This window comes from Panthera leo, chromosome D3, assembly GCF_018350215.1.
Source record: "Panthera leo isolate Ple1 chromosome D3, P.leo_Ple1_pat1.1, whole genome shotgun sequence".
NCBI lineage: Eukaryota > Metazoa > Chordata > Mammalia > Carnivora > Felidae > Panthera > Panthera leo.
This window is the reverse complement of record NC_056690.1, coordinates 90,540,505-90,555,552: the sequence shown is the minus strand read 5'-3', so window position 1 is coordinate 90,555,552 and position 15,048 is coordinate 90,540,505. Positions and strand designations below refer to the sequence as shown.

Genomic DNA, 15,048 nt, shown 5'->3' with positions numbered 1-15,048 from the left:
ACAATTACAAATAGGTCTCTCACAAACCATACCTGTCAATCTTTTTAATTGCTTTGTTTTCTTTTTTTTTTTTTCTTTCCGGAGCTAAACAATATGACAAAAAAAAAAAAAAAAAAAAAAGAAAGAAAGAAATCTTAATGCAGCATAACATAAAAGATTGCACATTGGAGAAAGACATTGAGGGGTTTGTTATTGTAATCCACTGGCTGATACCGGGTAAAACCCATGTGTTATAAGCCAAGTTAAGTAGACACTAGTTCCTGCAGATTTTTAAACCTGTAAGTCCACCCCCCCACCCCCTGCAACATTCATACACACGCACCCACGTGGACACAAACTATCCTTGGATGAGAATGTCCAACATTTGAGATAAAAATACCTGTGTCATTTTTGCAGTCTTAGTTAGGGGGTTAGATCTCATTGGGGAGGGGCACTGTGTGGCTTCATGATTTTGGTAATTCTAGGTTAAGTGTAAAACAAGAGTGGGTTTTTTAATTAAAATGTATACCTTTAATAAAAATGTAAAGATGGACTCAGCTTATCATACAAAAATGTGGAAGATACTCAATTCGGTCCCTCTATGAAAAGTGAATTGATTATTTGGTCAATATAGACAATTAGGGAGAAAATTGACATGATGGAACGTCAGATCCTTCTAGCTGGGTTATAAAATGAGGTCTTCATACATAATTGCAACGTCTCCAATTCAATTAAGTCCTTCGGCATCCCCACCTAGAAGTTTAAAATGCTCATGTGCTCTGGGAATATGGCCCTCTAGTTTCCAATTTTTGCGTTCTTTCCCAATGGGAACCTGTAACAGTCTTGTAGAGGCTACTTAAAACATTCATGGAAAAACACGAAATCTAGGCCAAAATAAATAAAATGGCTTAGTTCGTGCAACTTGCATGGGACAGGCTGAGGGCAGAAGGCGCGGGCGAGGCGTTCGGGGCCCCGGGGGCCAGGAGCCTGGGGCGCCGGGTGCTCTGGGCGTCCCCGCCCCGCGTTGGGTGCCTGCGCGCGTGCACTGGCGGCGGGGGCTCCCCGCGCGGCTCGGGGCCCCCGGCCGTGCCCCGCCGCCCCGGCCGCGCTCGGGGTTGATTCGTACCACCTTGCAAGGAAGTGAACGCTTCGCACGGGAAGGGGAGGTGCCTGCGCCGGCCGCTCGGCGCCGCGCCGCTCCGAGGACGCCCGGGGCTGCCGCCGGCTCAGGGCCGCGGCGGTCGCGGGACGCGCAGCTCCCCTCGCCGCCCCCCTCACCCTTTTAGAGGAGTCAAATCCGGCTTTTAGAGCGCGGGGAGGGTGGGGATATCCGGTGCCTCCCGGACGCCGGGAGAAAGGGGGAGGGCGGAGAGGATCCTTGGCCAGTCTGCGCCGAGCAGATTCAAACCAAAACAAAAAGATTAAAGGAGCAGCGGCCGGGGTGGCAGCGATCCCCAGGCCGGGACCCCGGGGGTGGCGCGTCCGGGAACCGCGGGGGCTGCGCGGACCGCCGGCGCTGCGCGCGGCGGGGAGGGAGGGGGAGAGAGGGAGCCAGTCGTAGTGGGGAAGGGGGGGGAGGGAGTCGAGGGGAGCACGCGGGCCGGAGGAGGGGCGGACCCGCCTGCTCCGCCCGCCCGCGCCGAGCCGAGCCGAGCCGAGCGGCCCGGGCTGGGCGCGACCCCGGCCGGCGGCGGCGCAGAAAGCGGGCAGAGGCGCGGGCCATGCTTCGGCTGGCGCCCGCCGGGGCCCGGACCATCGTGGACATGTCGTACGCCCGCCACTTCCTGGACTTCCAGGGCTCCAACATCCCCCGCGCCATGCAGAAGCTGGTGGCGACCCGTCTGAGCCCCAACTTCCGCGAGGCCGTCACCCTGTGCCGGGACTGCCCGGTGCCACTCCCCGGGGACGGAGACCTCCTCGTCCGGAACCGGTGAGCCCGGCGCGCGCCCCCCGCCCAGGCCGGGCCCCGGCCCGCGCTGCGCGGCTCCCCGGCTGTCCCGGGCCGGCCTGCGTCCCCACACTCCGGCGAGCGCTCGGGCGCACAGCCTGACTTTGCGAGATCCCGGGAAGTTGAACCCGCCGCCATCTGGCGAAGGCGAACGTAACGTGACTGTTGCCGGTGTGAATATCCGATGCCACGGAACGTCCTCATAACTGAGGGTTATTTTAATTTGGGATTCCCCTCCCCTCCCCCAGCCCTCCCTCCTCCCCCTCCCGCTCCCGAAATAAAACCGACGGGACCCAGAAGGGGAGGCTCCCCGCCCGGCCCACCCGCGCGCACCCACGACTCCTGCGTTCCCATAATCTTTAGTGTGGACCAGGAACAGGCTGGACACAATCTGCGACGTTTAGGTAACGTGCTTTGGAGGAAGGAGGCCGAGGACCCGACTGGCTTTTCCCGTGCGCTCCAGGTTGGCAGCCGCCTCGCCATGGCGGAGCCTGTCGTTGGGTGTGTTGGTGTGCACCTCGCCGGTGTCGTCTGCGTGTTGTCAGTGCTGTGTGGCTGTTGTCTGTGCCCCAGAGCTTACCGGCAGGCGCGTGGCGCGTCCGGGGCGGCTGGGCCAGGGCTGGGGTGGGGGCACGGCTGCATTTGCCTGCACGATCTGCAGACCTTTGGGTGGCACTCGAGTGGTCGCCCTACCTTCTGATCGCCTGTCCCACCTCCACACTCCCTACCTTGATGTGTTTCCAGCTCACTAATCTCTAGTAACCTGAGAGGTGTGGGAAGGAAAGGGACCTTAGTCTGTGGGAGCCGTGCCCTTCGGTCTCTGTTCGGTGGGTCCCCCTCGCCGCCTCATTTGCAGGCGGGGCATTCCCCATTGCTCTGTCCCCTACGCTAGAGCAGGGCTCACCCGCCTGCTCAGTCCCATCGGAGGACTACAATATTGCATGTTTCAGGTTGGATGTGCGGTTGAAGGAAGGCGTGGGTTCTGGTTGTAACTGTGTTGTAAATTGTGCCCTGGAAAGTCCTGTAAGTCACCTGCAAGGAGCGAAGGACAAAGTGTTCCCCACCTACGTAGCTTGCTGCCACGTTTAGTCCGTTCATTTTAGAGATTCATATCAGCCTTCCAAAGACTGCAAGATTGAATAATTCTGCTCATGATTTCAAACTTTTGGAAACCTGTTGGCAACGTAAAAATTGAGGGAGCCAAGGGTGGGGTTGAGGGGAAGCTGGCTCTCGGGCTGGGGTGCAGAGAGTGCCTGAAAAGGTGGATGTGTGTGTCCTTCTAAAAGTTTTCATCGGTGGAAACAAGGCTGTAGAGGATTTCTTCTTTATGGGATAAAGCGCTAAAGCTATTGAGATAAGGCTACATATCCTACCAAGTTAAAAAGAAGGAACACACACAGAGCACACCAGACACACGAGTGATTTGCTAGAAGTTGAGATGAGAGCAGGCTGAAAAGCCTCCAGGCTTTAACCAGCAAAAAAGTTTCACGTGGGCCGGTTTCTTTTTCTTTTCTTCTAATTTTTCTGATCAGGTACACTGTTGACGGTGAGCACTGATGTAAAACACACACCACTGCTTGAATAAAATCCATTTCAGACACCGGGTGTGAAATGGGGAGGGGGCGACTGAGCAGAGCGGGCAGGGGAAGGTGTGAAGTTAGAGCACTCCCAGCAGCGGCGGAGTGGCACCACCCGCCAGCGCTGTCCGTGGAGGGTGCTCCCGCCCGCCCGGTGCTGCCGCCTGGCCTCTCTACCTGCGGTGTTCCCCAACCCCCTGGGTTGTCCTCCCCTCCTCCGGCTCCTCTGACTGCTCGCTCACCGTCACCCTTAGCTGCTTCTTCCGCGACAGGGCCCGGGCACCCCCTGCGCTGGGTCACCGGGGATGGTCCCCGAATTCGGTGGCCAGGGATCTGGAGCCGTGGCTCCCAACGTTTGGAGCTCATCGGTTCGGATTGTTTTAGGATCCATGCCTCTCTTTTCCCTTCACATATGCCAAGAGCCCCCTTTATTATAGTATGTTTATTATGGGTGCAACTTGACCTCTAACTTCTACCTTGAAGCCCATATCAGAAAGAGAATGGGGCCAGTTTTTCTGCCTGTTGGGAGGGGGTGGATCTTTGCATCCTCTTTCCCTACTCTGTGGAAGATCTGCTCCTAACCCCAAATATTAAGAAGATCCTTTATACTTGTAAATAGTTGGGGGGGGGGAGGGGGGAGGCATTTTACAGATTTTTTTTTTTTTTTTTTTAAGAATAGACTGGAGGTCTATTCACGGCAGGTTAGTTCATTTTATCCTAGACCAAATCTTCCCCAGGAACAGTGTTAATTGCCTAAAAATTTCATGCAAGCACTTTTCATTTTTCTCATAATAAAAATCTACTCTGGAATGAATGGCTTAAGCGCACATTCACTTGTTCAGAAAGGTGTTTGGGGATTTTCACTGTGCCCCGCCTGACTCTTCCTTTCAGTTGGATATTTGCACATCTCATTCCACCTTAACAGAAAATACAAATTCTTTATTCACCGAGAGGGAAGTGCTTTTAAGTCAGAGGTGGGTTTAGGATAATCAAGTTTATCCCATTTAGGGAAGGTGTGAAAGGGGTGCATAAAATCCCTGCAGAATGTCTAATTGATGTCCCTTTATCCAGTGCTCACTGTTTCCTGCAGCCGAGGACAACTTCACAACCCCCTCTCAATGCCCAGCCCTCAGGAAAGAGAAGGAAAGGGAGAAAGACACCCTCCGGTTAAGTCAGCTTGTGTGCTATTTTTAGCCTTTTTTTCGAAGGATAGTGACACATTATTTCGTTTCCAAATATTTCTAACGATTTTCTGCTCAAGTGTAAGATAATGGAGCAAAGAGTTTGTAGTAATGGCAAAGAGCAGGTGGGGGATGGGGAAGGCGTTTTTGATAAACGGTTTGTTGCTCGCGGGGAGGGTAACAGTATTTCTGCTGACTCTCCAGGCGGAGATTTTTTTCCCTTTCCTTTCCTTTCCTTTTCTTTTTTCTTTTTTTTGTCTTTTCTTTTTTCTCTTCTTTTGTCTTTTCTTTTTTCTCCTTTTTTCCCCTTTCCTTCTCTTTTCTTTCCTTTTCTTTCTTCTCTTCCCTTTCTTTCTTCCTTCCTTCCTTTCTTTTTAAGTAAGATCTGATTTGGACGACGCTGTTTGGCTCCCAGTGTTGAAGGCTCCAGACTCGATCTTCGCATTTTGTTTTTGTTCAAAGAAAGCGCTTCCTCCCTCTGCAGGACTGCCTGCTTCATAATAAACACGACGAAGGAAGGGGTTCAGGACTTTTTAGTATAAATAAACCGGCGACTCTCCAAGGGTATATATTTGGGGAAAGCCCTCACCGGCCCCATTCTTTTTCCTGGGGTTCCTCGATTTTAGTCTTCTGAGTGGATCCTCCGGTCGGATTGCTAGGACCCTGCACTTATTAAGAGCATATATTTTAAATTAAGGTACAAGGAGAGTCTCGAAATGCACGCATTCTACCAAGCATGTCTTTCCTTTCTTTTTCTCGCTTGCTTGCCCTTTGCTGTCCCCTGCTCCCCGGCCCGGGCCCCCTTTCCCATTGCGCCCGCTGCTCTTGAACTTGTTTCTGGAGGGGCGGAAGGCGCGGGCTCCCGACCCTCAAGCAGCTCTTCCCAAAGCCCAGGTAAGGCCGAGGGCTCATCTAGGCAGTGGCGGGTCCCCACCTGCTGCGGCGGCGTCAAAGCTGGGGTCCGGGGGAGGCGGGGGCCCGGAGACCCGGGAGAGGGCGAGGTGCGCAGAGCGGAGTAGCGGGGAGCTGTCGCCACCAGCCCGAGCGACTCCTTCACCGACGACGAGGCAGGCAATTTAGAAGACGGCAGGGCGGGGGGAGGGGGAAACATGGAAAAAAAAAAAAAACGGGGGTGCTTGCGAGGCCAAGGTCACGGTCCGGCCGCAGGCGGGCCCCGGGCGTGTGGCCTCTGCGCTCCAGCGCGCTGTGTGTTCTCGGGACTCCCGGGGAGCTTGACGGCCCTGCGCCCGGGCTCCGCGGCCTGCGCTGACTAGGCTCGCCCGCCGGGACCCCGCCCGGCCCGGGGAGGCCGAGGTCATGGTCGCAGGCTTGGGCGGCGGCCCCTCCTCCCCGAAGCCCGGCCTCTCCGCTCGGCCCCGGCCTGCTCCGGGACTCAGAGTCCCCGATCGCGCCTCTCCGTGGTGGCGGTGGAGAGCCGGGACGGGAGGGGAGGCAGTCGGCGGAGGCCGGGCACTTCCGAGGGGAGACGGTTCCAGAAGGACTTCTGGCGCCCAGCAGGTTGGCCGGGGCTCACGGAGGGTGCCGCAGGGCACACGCAGAGCCGTGTGCAACCTGGACGGGGCGCGCAGAGGGCCCTGCGGGTCTGCTGCCGCTGCTCCGGCTGTGCCCGGGCTCAACCACAAGGTTTGATTTGCTTTTTGAGGCAAAGCCCCCATGGAAAACTTAAGCTCCCGCTAGTCAGCCGCGGGCGCCCCAGCTCCCAGCAGAGCCCGCTCCCACCTCCACTGGACCATCGCCCCCCAACTCCGGCGCCTGCCTGTGCCCTCTCTCCTCCACTTTCCTCCTGCCTGCGCCCCGCTTGCTCTTGCCATCTCTCCCCCTGGCAAGTGGCAAACCACAGCTGGGAGCGAGGGACAGCCAGAGATGCATTATCCTCCAGCAGCCCCCCCCCCACCCCACCCAGGGCGAGCTCCTTAGAGGTGGGGAGGACCCGTGGGGCCAGCCGCCACAGGGGCGTCCCTCTGAGTCCAAGCGGGGGGGTGGGGGAGGGTTCCCCGAGGAGGAAAGGCCTCTCCAGTTGGGACTGAGACAGGAGGAGAGAGGGGCACAGGAAGGGTTAATCCTGGGCCAAGAGACAGGAGCTGGCGGCAGGGCCTCAGTCCCCCACCCCTGGAGCAAGCCACCGTCACTTCCACCCCACGGACCCCTTCCTGGACTTTGCTTTACAGTCTATACAGCAGGGGCACCGGAGGCGAGACGCTCCAGCTGGGCTCTGCCCTAGCTGCCTTCTGTGAAGTCCAGAGGCATGCTCGGAGGAACCTGGCCCTTTTTTTAAAAAAGCCCAAACCCCGAGAATTATGTAAATTGAAAGGAAAGATCAGGCGCCCACCCCCAAAATACAATGTAAGCATCCTGGTACTAAATCCCAGATGGAAAACCAGCAAAAATCATTTCCCCCACTTTTCATTATTGTGTTATCATCGATGGCTATGGAATTCTGTAGTGTGCTGTTGAGGCTACGTGACGTGCTAACTTCTGAAAGCAGCTTGACATGCCCCAAAGAAATTGTTTCCTGCTTTCTTATTTCTACAATATGTAGAGAGCTTTCAATATTGTAGATACACAGGGCATGATCATCAGGGAACATTTATAAGTGCAAAGTGTTATCTCTAATACGGTAGAAGTGGGTCCTTGCACGGGGCAGTTTTGGTTTATTAAGTTAAATTAAAAGTGAATTATTTTAAAATGACCCACTTGCCAGCTTTCCTTCTGCCACCAGATACCCCCATCTTTTCATTCCATTACAGGTGGAAATGACATTTTTAGGGTCCTCCATTATGTGTCTAAGCCACCTCCTGACATTTTTTAGTAGACGGCTTTTTTTCTTATGTATTAGGATATTTTTGTTATGAGGTATACGGAGATGAAAAAAAGCTGGTAAAAATACCGGCCTCGCAATTAAATTGACTCTGGATACCAAAGTGAAAATAATCATCTGGTATTAATCAAGTTATGTCTCTGCTTCTTGTTGAGGAAAAATATAGTGACGATTTGCTTTCCTTTTCATCTAAAAAGCACTGTAAAATGTTGAATGTTCCATAAAAATTTCTACCCTTATGAGACAATTTTTGTTCAATTAATCAAAATGCATAGTTTCACGCTGGACATAGTTACATCAGAAAGAAAATTTGCTGCGGCCAGTCTAGCAGTGTTTTAAACAACCCTGCAGTAACATGTAGCAGACGATGACCTTGCACACTGCCTGAATCTTCAATAATATCATTGTCATTACTATTATTATCCGAAGTGTTAAATTGTCGCCAGAATCAATACAAGTCTACTTCTCCGAATATATTTTATCTCACTGTTGTTTTTAACATCTTTGTTAAGAGGCCAATTAATTTCCAACTCATAGCTGCAGTGAAGTTTGCGTATAAGAGGGCTTCCTGACTTTTTTTGTTGTTAACAGTTTGTTTCTCCTTTTGAAAGAAAGAGGAGGAAAAGAAATAGCGTGTGAAATAAAGAACTTGGTGTTTAAAGTGGTACGAAACGATTCCCAATCTGATTTAAAAAAATAAAATATACCAAAATTCTGATTGCAAATCCCGGTCAAGCTGATACTTGTTTAACTTTTTTTTTTCAACTGAATATCAAGACTGATTTTTTTTTTTTTTTTTTTTTTTTTTTGAATTCTACCAGGATAGATAGCTTAGCCACCTGTCCACAGTCCCTGGAATTAGAGGAATTTTTCTAAGCGGAATACCAAGGCCTTGGTGAAGGAAACATCTTAATATCCTCGTTTGTTTGTTTGTCTGTTTTCTTCTAGATTTGTCGGTGTTAATGCATCTGACATCAACTATTCAGCTGGCCGGTATGACCCTTCGGTGAAGACCCCGTTCGATGTAGGTTTCGAAGGCGTGGGGGAGGTGGTAGCCTTAGGCCTCTCTGCCAGTGCCCGGTACACGGTGGGCCAAGCTGTGGCTTATATGGCACCTGGCTCTTTCGCGGAGTATACCGTGGTGCCTGCCAGAGCCGCGGCCCCCGTGGCCTCTGTGAAACCCGAGTATGTCACCGTGCCGGTGAGCGGTACCACCGCGTACATCAGCCTGAAAGAGCTCGGAGGACTGTCCGAAGGGAAAACAGTTTTGGTGACGGCAGCAGCGGGGGGAACGGGCCAGTTTGCCGTGCAGCTTGCCAAGAAGGCCAAGTGCCATGTCATCGGGACCTGCTCTTCTGGTAAAAAGTCCGCTTTTCTGAAATCGATCGGCTGTGATCGCCCCATCAACTATAACGCTGAGCACGTCGGTACGGTCCTGAAGCAGGAGTACCCTGAAGGGGTCGACGTGGTGTATGAATCCGTCGGGGGAGCCATGTTCGACTTGGCCGTAGATGCCTTGGCTACCAAAGGGCGCTTGATAGTCATTGGGTTCGTCTCTGGCTACCAGACTCCCACTGGCCTTGCGCCTGTGAGAGCAGGAACCTTACCAGCCAAACTGCTGAAGAAATCCGCCAGCGTTCAGGGCTTTTTCTTGAACCATTACCGTTCTGAGTATCAAGCAGCCATGGAGCACTTGCTTCAGATGTGTGCGGACGGAGACCTGGTTTGCGAGGTGGACCTCGGAGACCTGTCTGCAGAGGGCAGGTTCATCGGCCTGGAGTCCGTATTCCGGGCTGTCGATTATATGTACATGGGAAAAAACACTGGGAAGATTGTAGTCGAACTGCCTCACTCTGTCAACAGTAAGCTGTAAAGTCAGAACGATGGCAGAAGTCAAAGGAGAACGAAAACGGGCACCTTCTTCCTCAGAAAGAGTCGAATCAGTTTATTTTTGGTGGGTAATGGAGATCATGTCTCTTAAAAGGTGTTAACGAATAAGTTTCTCTCTCTCTCTCTCTCTCTCTCTCTCTGTTTCTTTTTTGCCCCTCCCTTGAAAAAAAAATGCCAATAAAAACTTCCCTCGATGGCTCAGAGGTAAAACCGTTACATTCAATTCTTTGGCCATAGACAGTCTCATTCCAGGCTTTATTGTTCCAGGGAATTAAATTAATTCCTGATGCAAGATCTGATCAAATCAGTATGCCTTCAGCTTGATGGGATTTTAAAATCAGTCTTGAAAATAGTTCACAAATTCCTTACTTTGGGAGAGTTTGGTCTTCCGCTAACGAGCAGTTAATAGATAAGAGATAGGGCAGAAGGACAGCCATCTATTCTCAGAGTCCATATTCCCTGGAAATGGCCCTTCCTTTCTTATAAATCACCAACTATCTAAATGGAAATTTGGAGGAATTCTCCCAAAACTTTGATTTTTTTTTTGTTTGTTTAGATCATTAGGAAAATGACTAAGTGAACACAGACCTATTTTTTAAAAGTCTCTGCTGTTTAATGCTTTACGCACAATTATCCTGGGGAGGCACATGTGGCATGGGAAGCCTCTCTCTTCCCTTAAGAAGCAAATTAGTGTTGAAAACCGATGAAGACAAAAGCAGATTTTGGAAAGGGGCTCTACGGAGATCTGGGGGTTACCTGCCCAGGAAGGAAAGGACGTGCTTCATCCACGGGGAGGGTCTGCACAACGAAACACCCACCACGAGGGGAGGCGCACTCTCTAGGCACACCGCCAGAGGCTGATAACAGCATCCTTCATAGGCCTGAGGTGGGATCCGTCAAAGGGCACCATGCGGAGGAGGGGCTTGATGGGATGGGAAATAATAAGATACTTGCTCCGTGTTGCAGACTTTCTTGGACACCGTGTGTTTTCTCTCTGATCACGCAAACAGAATAGTGTGCTTAGCGTGGGACGCCGTTCCTCCGTTCCCATTTTACTTCTCTGTGCCCTCGCTCCGTGGGGATGAGGTGCTCCTGGGCACCGCTGCCTGGGGTCACACGTGAGAGTCCCGTCATGTGCCTTCTCTCGGGAGCCATGCCTACTGCCGACGTGCCTGCCCCCTCGCCTTCAGCTCGGCTTTCGCCCTCCCGTTGGAAATCCCACGGTGCCTTTCTGATTGAAGGCAAAGCCCACCAGATCCTTTTCTCAAAGCCTCTGGCCCCAGTGTATCTAACACGCTAAATAAATAGGAACGCAATTAAAGATGCTCCGGGAAACCCGGTGACCATATTTAATTTTTCTTTCCTCCCGTCTGAGGAGCGAGGAAATCCTACTGCTGAATAGCTGTTAGTATCTATTTTACAAGATTTACTCATTTTCAGGTACCTAATGTAGCTGCTAGCATGCATGCACAACAATACAATTTATATGGTAAATGGGACCAAATAATGGCTTCACTGAATGTTATGGCTGCACTGAAGGGAAATGTCACGGTAAATAGCTGCCAAATTATGGATCATGCCGAAGTGTCACAACTGCACTAAAGACAAATAGCACTAGAGGCTACTGCCACTGTGACGCTTTTGAGTTATGAAGAAGGGTAGAAGCCTGATGCAAGCCTCTTTGTGTCCTCATTATAGCAAGGGGTGACGAGTGCAGGGTACAAGAAAAGCTGGCCCAATGTGGTGCTCGGTTATTAATCTGTCCCTTTCAGACCTAACAGCCACGGCCAAACGGAAGGAGACTTCGCCTCGCTTTTGGATACGCACACAAACACAGGGGAGGGGACAGGTTTTATGAATGTATCTGCACGGGAAATGACTGGTAATGGGAAAGCGCTGCGATCCAATCATCCCATCAAAGAACAGTCCCCGTGTGTGCTGCTCCCCGTGTGGATAGATGTGCGAAGTCTAAGCGGTAATGTACTTTCTCCCTTTGTCAAGACGAGGAACCAGGACGCTGCCAGCTCTCGCTTCTTACAAACTGAAGTGTGTCCCGGTTTCTCTCATTTTAATGGGAGGGTAATAAATATGAAAGACCAGCATTTTAACGGATGGATCCCTGAAGCCGCAGAATAGAAATTTATTATGTTTTGAAGGAATAGACTAAATTCAGCTATGTAAAAAAAAAAAAAAAGACTTTTTTTTTCAAACACCCAGGTTTAAAATAAAACATAATCTGAAATCCTCGTGCTCTCTCCCCCCAAACTAAGAAACTACAGGACATGCTGTTTTCATTTATTCTTAGAAAACAAGCATGAAGGATTCCGCCCATTCAGATAATGCCAAAAATATGTTTAAACTTTTTTTTTCCTTATTCTTCTGAAAAATGATTTGTAAATTGAGGGTCATAGTTCAGTATCAGTTTCATCTTCTGGGATTATCGTTCAAGACCAGCGTCTAATGGGAGGTGAAATGGTGTGATGTTCTCAACACCTTTCTCCTGAACTGTTATCACAGATCACAAAAAGTACATCCATAATTCAGGGCGATTGTCAGTCTTTGTTTTAGAGACAGGGCCGGGGCTGAATGATCATGGTGGATGAATTACTTCTCGGTTCTCAGGGTGGCCTTCTCTGCGCATCAGCCTTGAGGTCTCTGGCTGGGCAGACGGAGCGGTTGACTGGTAAGTGAGCCTAGAAGCTATTCTTTGCCGTTCCGTTGTGACTTCTAAAAAACCCAATGCCGTCCCTTCAAATTTGTTTTGCACGCAAAAGAAAAAAAAATACCAACATCGTTATCTCGGGTCTCTCGGACAGTGAATTCTGCTATTGAACGATGTCAGCATCCAAAAAAAAAAAAAAAAAAGCTCCAGAAACCGGGAATAGTCTGCAAAGAAATGACACAGAAGTTTTTTGCTCGATATGCTCTATGCGTTGTTATTATATGATTCCATCTGGATGGAGTTTCCCAAGGGTAGGATGGAGCGTTTATAAGTGGCCACTAGTAATCAGCCAGTATTTATCTAATGAAAATGCAGTGACAGGTAGCTGCTGCTTATTAAAATGAAAATCCTACAGTATGTACTTAAGGAACATTCCAGCTAACGAGGATGTAACGTCCTCGGTACAACACAGACCTTCTTTTTGTGTCCACCACCACAAGATGCTGGAAACTTGACAAATGATATCATTTAAGACACATGCCTGCCGTAGGGACGTGCTTTCTGGGTTCCTGTTTCTGGCTTTTATTTGGGTAACATTTATAACGGCCACCCGACTTGTAACGGGTAGGGTTTTAACCCCTTCATGAAGCTCCCAATTAGCATGAATTTACTACAGTTGGGGTTTCCTTTAAAATGGGGAAGGGGGCGTTTAGGACTGAAAATATTTTTCTTGATCACTTTACCACATGTACACATGGGGTAAAGGCCATATTTTAGAGTTATGTAAAAACAGATGAGCCATGGGGAACTTTCAGGAAAAATACGATAGAAAAAGACCAAGCACAATCAACTGTGGGCGATACTTTCCTAGGGGCTACTGTGCACGTTCTGAGAATGTAACCCACATGTGATGTGGCCTGGTTTGATGGGTTCCTAATCGCTGCTCTCTATCCTCCTGCCTGTCTTCTGTTTTTAAACACCGTCTGTTATTTATAGAGCTTATTTAGAGACCCAAAATGTATCTTCGCAGACGTTGTTTTGGGGTTTGGGATTTGCTGGGGTTTTTGCGACAGTCAGATGTTCTGTAACTAATGTTTTAGTTATGGCCCAGAATTAAATATTTAGGATCATATTTCAGAAATCAAATGTGAAACTCTGGATTCTCGACACCATGGCTGTGGGCATGTCAACCTTTAAAATCGGTTGCTTAGCCTTACGTTATTTCAACCTGGAAAAAGAGGACTGTTTGATACGAGAACCTTAATGCCGTTACCATCAGCAAATAATAGGACGCCCCCCCCCAAAAAAAAAGTGCTACACAAAATACGTAAAGAATATTTTTACCCACATGTATCAGTCCAAGTAATTCTTGATAGTAGAGAGTTGATATTCAAAGAAAGTCAATAAGGTGTGTGCGTGAGGTCTGTGTGTACTTCCTTCCTTCACGAGGCAGGAGTGCAGATGAGCCCCGACGGTAAGACTGAGCTGCTGCGAACACTCTCCTCCCATCTATTCCCGATGCCTCGGTTTCTGCCAGCGTGGACCTGCCCTTCAGTGCTCGCTGATGCTTCTCCAGTGGCATCGACGCTCCCGGGAAGCATGTCTTGGATCCCTCCAGCGCACGGGTAAGTGCCACGTGGAGTACAGTTTGGGGGAACCGATGTGTGCCTCGTATGTCCCGGGAAGCACGGAGCCAAAAGTACAGAGATTTCAACGGCCCCCCAAAGTAAGAGTTTCCCTGGAAGGGCACTATCTGACAGTGCCTTCCTGCCAACACGAAATTAAAATAATAATTAAAACACACCCTGCTGACTGACGGTGGCATCCAACATGAAAGATGGATTTGTGCTTAGAGCTCAGAAGAATGTTCCCTAAAATTGTCGGCCACTGGCCAGCCTTCTCCTCCCCACAAAAGGGCTAAGCTGCATTTTAGAATGACTGGAATGAACAAACTCCTTGGTGGGGGAAGATGTGGAACCGTGATCGGGGAAGGGAGGGTGTCCTCCTTAGAAGAGTCTGTCTTGCCTTCTGTGTGGCTGTGTGCCTGTACCCGGGGCGGGGGGGGTCGGCCACAGGCACAGAACTGGAAGGAGCCCAGGACCCCTTCTGCCCCTCATACATGAGAAGACTCAGTTGTCCCTTAAATGGTCAAATTTGGCTGGGGCGCCTGGGGGCTCAGTCGGTTAAGCGTCCGACATCGGCCCGGGTGATGATCTCACAGTTGGTGGGTTCAAGCCCCGCGTCGGGCTCTGTGCTGACAGCTCAGAGCCTGGAGTCTGCTTCGGATTCTGCGTCTCCCTCTCTGTCTCTCTGCCCCTTGCCCGCTCGTTCTCTCTGTCTCAAAAACAAATAAGCATTAAAATAAAAAAAACAATAAAATTTGGGAGTTAAGGGACAATCTAGTTCTTTCTACCCCTTTGTGTAAATGAAGAAACCAAGACCCAGGAAGAATAGGTACCTTGTCTGGGGCCACAGAGGTCACTGGACTCCAAAATGAAACTAGAGGTCAGGCAGGTGCCTTCTCGGGCCTCTGGGCGACCTCTGGCTTATCCCCTGTATGATTTGCCAAGGTCCCTCGGTCCGTGGCTGATTAAAAGTGTCACAGAGTAACAACTGGCCTTCATGATAAATCTTTCTGTGGATGAGACGATACTGAACCCAGGAAGGATATCACGGTTCTGACCACGAAAGTGTGTTTCGCTCAGGACCCCCTTTAATCGAGCACAAGTCATGGTTCCAGATCATTTGATTCTGTGTCATCTAAATATCACACAAGCTTCTGGGGGAAAAAGTACTCAGTGGAATTAATGGCTGAACGCTCCCAATTTCGTTTTAATGCTACAAGGAAGGTCTCTGTCCTATCAATGTATTCTTGGATGTCCAATAATGAAAATCAAATAAAGAAAATCTTCATTATCATGTGTTGAGTGGGGTTTTTTTTTGTAGAGTCATTTCACCCGCTTATGTTATTG

General features: G+C 50.3%; 1 protein-coding gene across 3 annotated transcripts; it reads left to right on the top strand.

The window, feature by feature from the left end:
• Nucleotides 1–1,627: 1,627 nt before the first annotated feature.
• On the top strand, nt 1,628–9,624 carry ZADH2 (zinc binding alcohol dehydrogenase domain containing 2). 3 transcript variants are annotated; one of them, XM_042910409.1, is made up of 2 exons: nt 1,628–1,909; nt 8,473–9,624. In XM_042910409.1, exons 1-2 carry the CDS (start codon nt 1,701–1,703, stop codon nt 9,395–9,397), a joined length of 1,134 nt encoding a protein of 377 aa, XP_042766343.1. In that variant the 5' UTR covers nt 1,628–1,700; the 3' UTR covers nt 9,398–9,624. The 3 variants fall into 3 exon arrangements, with proteins under 3 accessions (XP_042766343.1, XP_042766345.1, XP_042766344.1); XM_042910411.1 differs by lacking the exon at nt 1,628–1,909 and adding an exon at nt 5,541–5,579; XM_042910410.1 differs by lacking the exon at nt 1,628–1,909 and adding an exon at nt 6,145–6,203.
• Nucleotides 9,625–15,048: the final 5,424 nt, after the last annotated feature.

Bases quoted from the DNA above. Each gene is read 5' to 3' on its own strand.
- ZADH2 (XM_042910409.1), top strand. From the start codon at position 1,701: ATGCTTCGGCTGGCGCCCGCCGGGGCCCGGACCATCGTGGACATGTCG. The intron at 1,910-8,472 runs GTGAGCCCGGCG...GTTTTCTTCTAG, and splicing joins GACCTCCTCGTCCGGAACCG to ATTTGTCGGTGTTAATGCAT.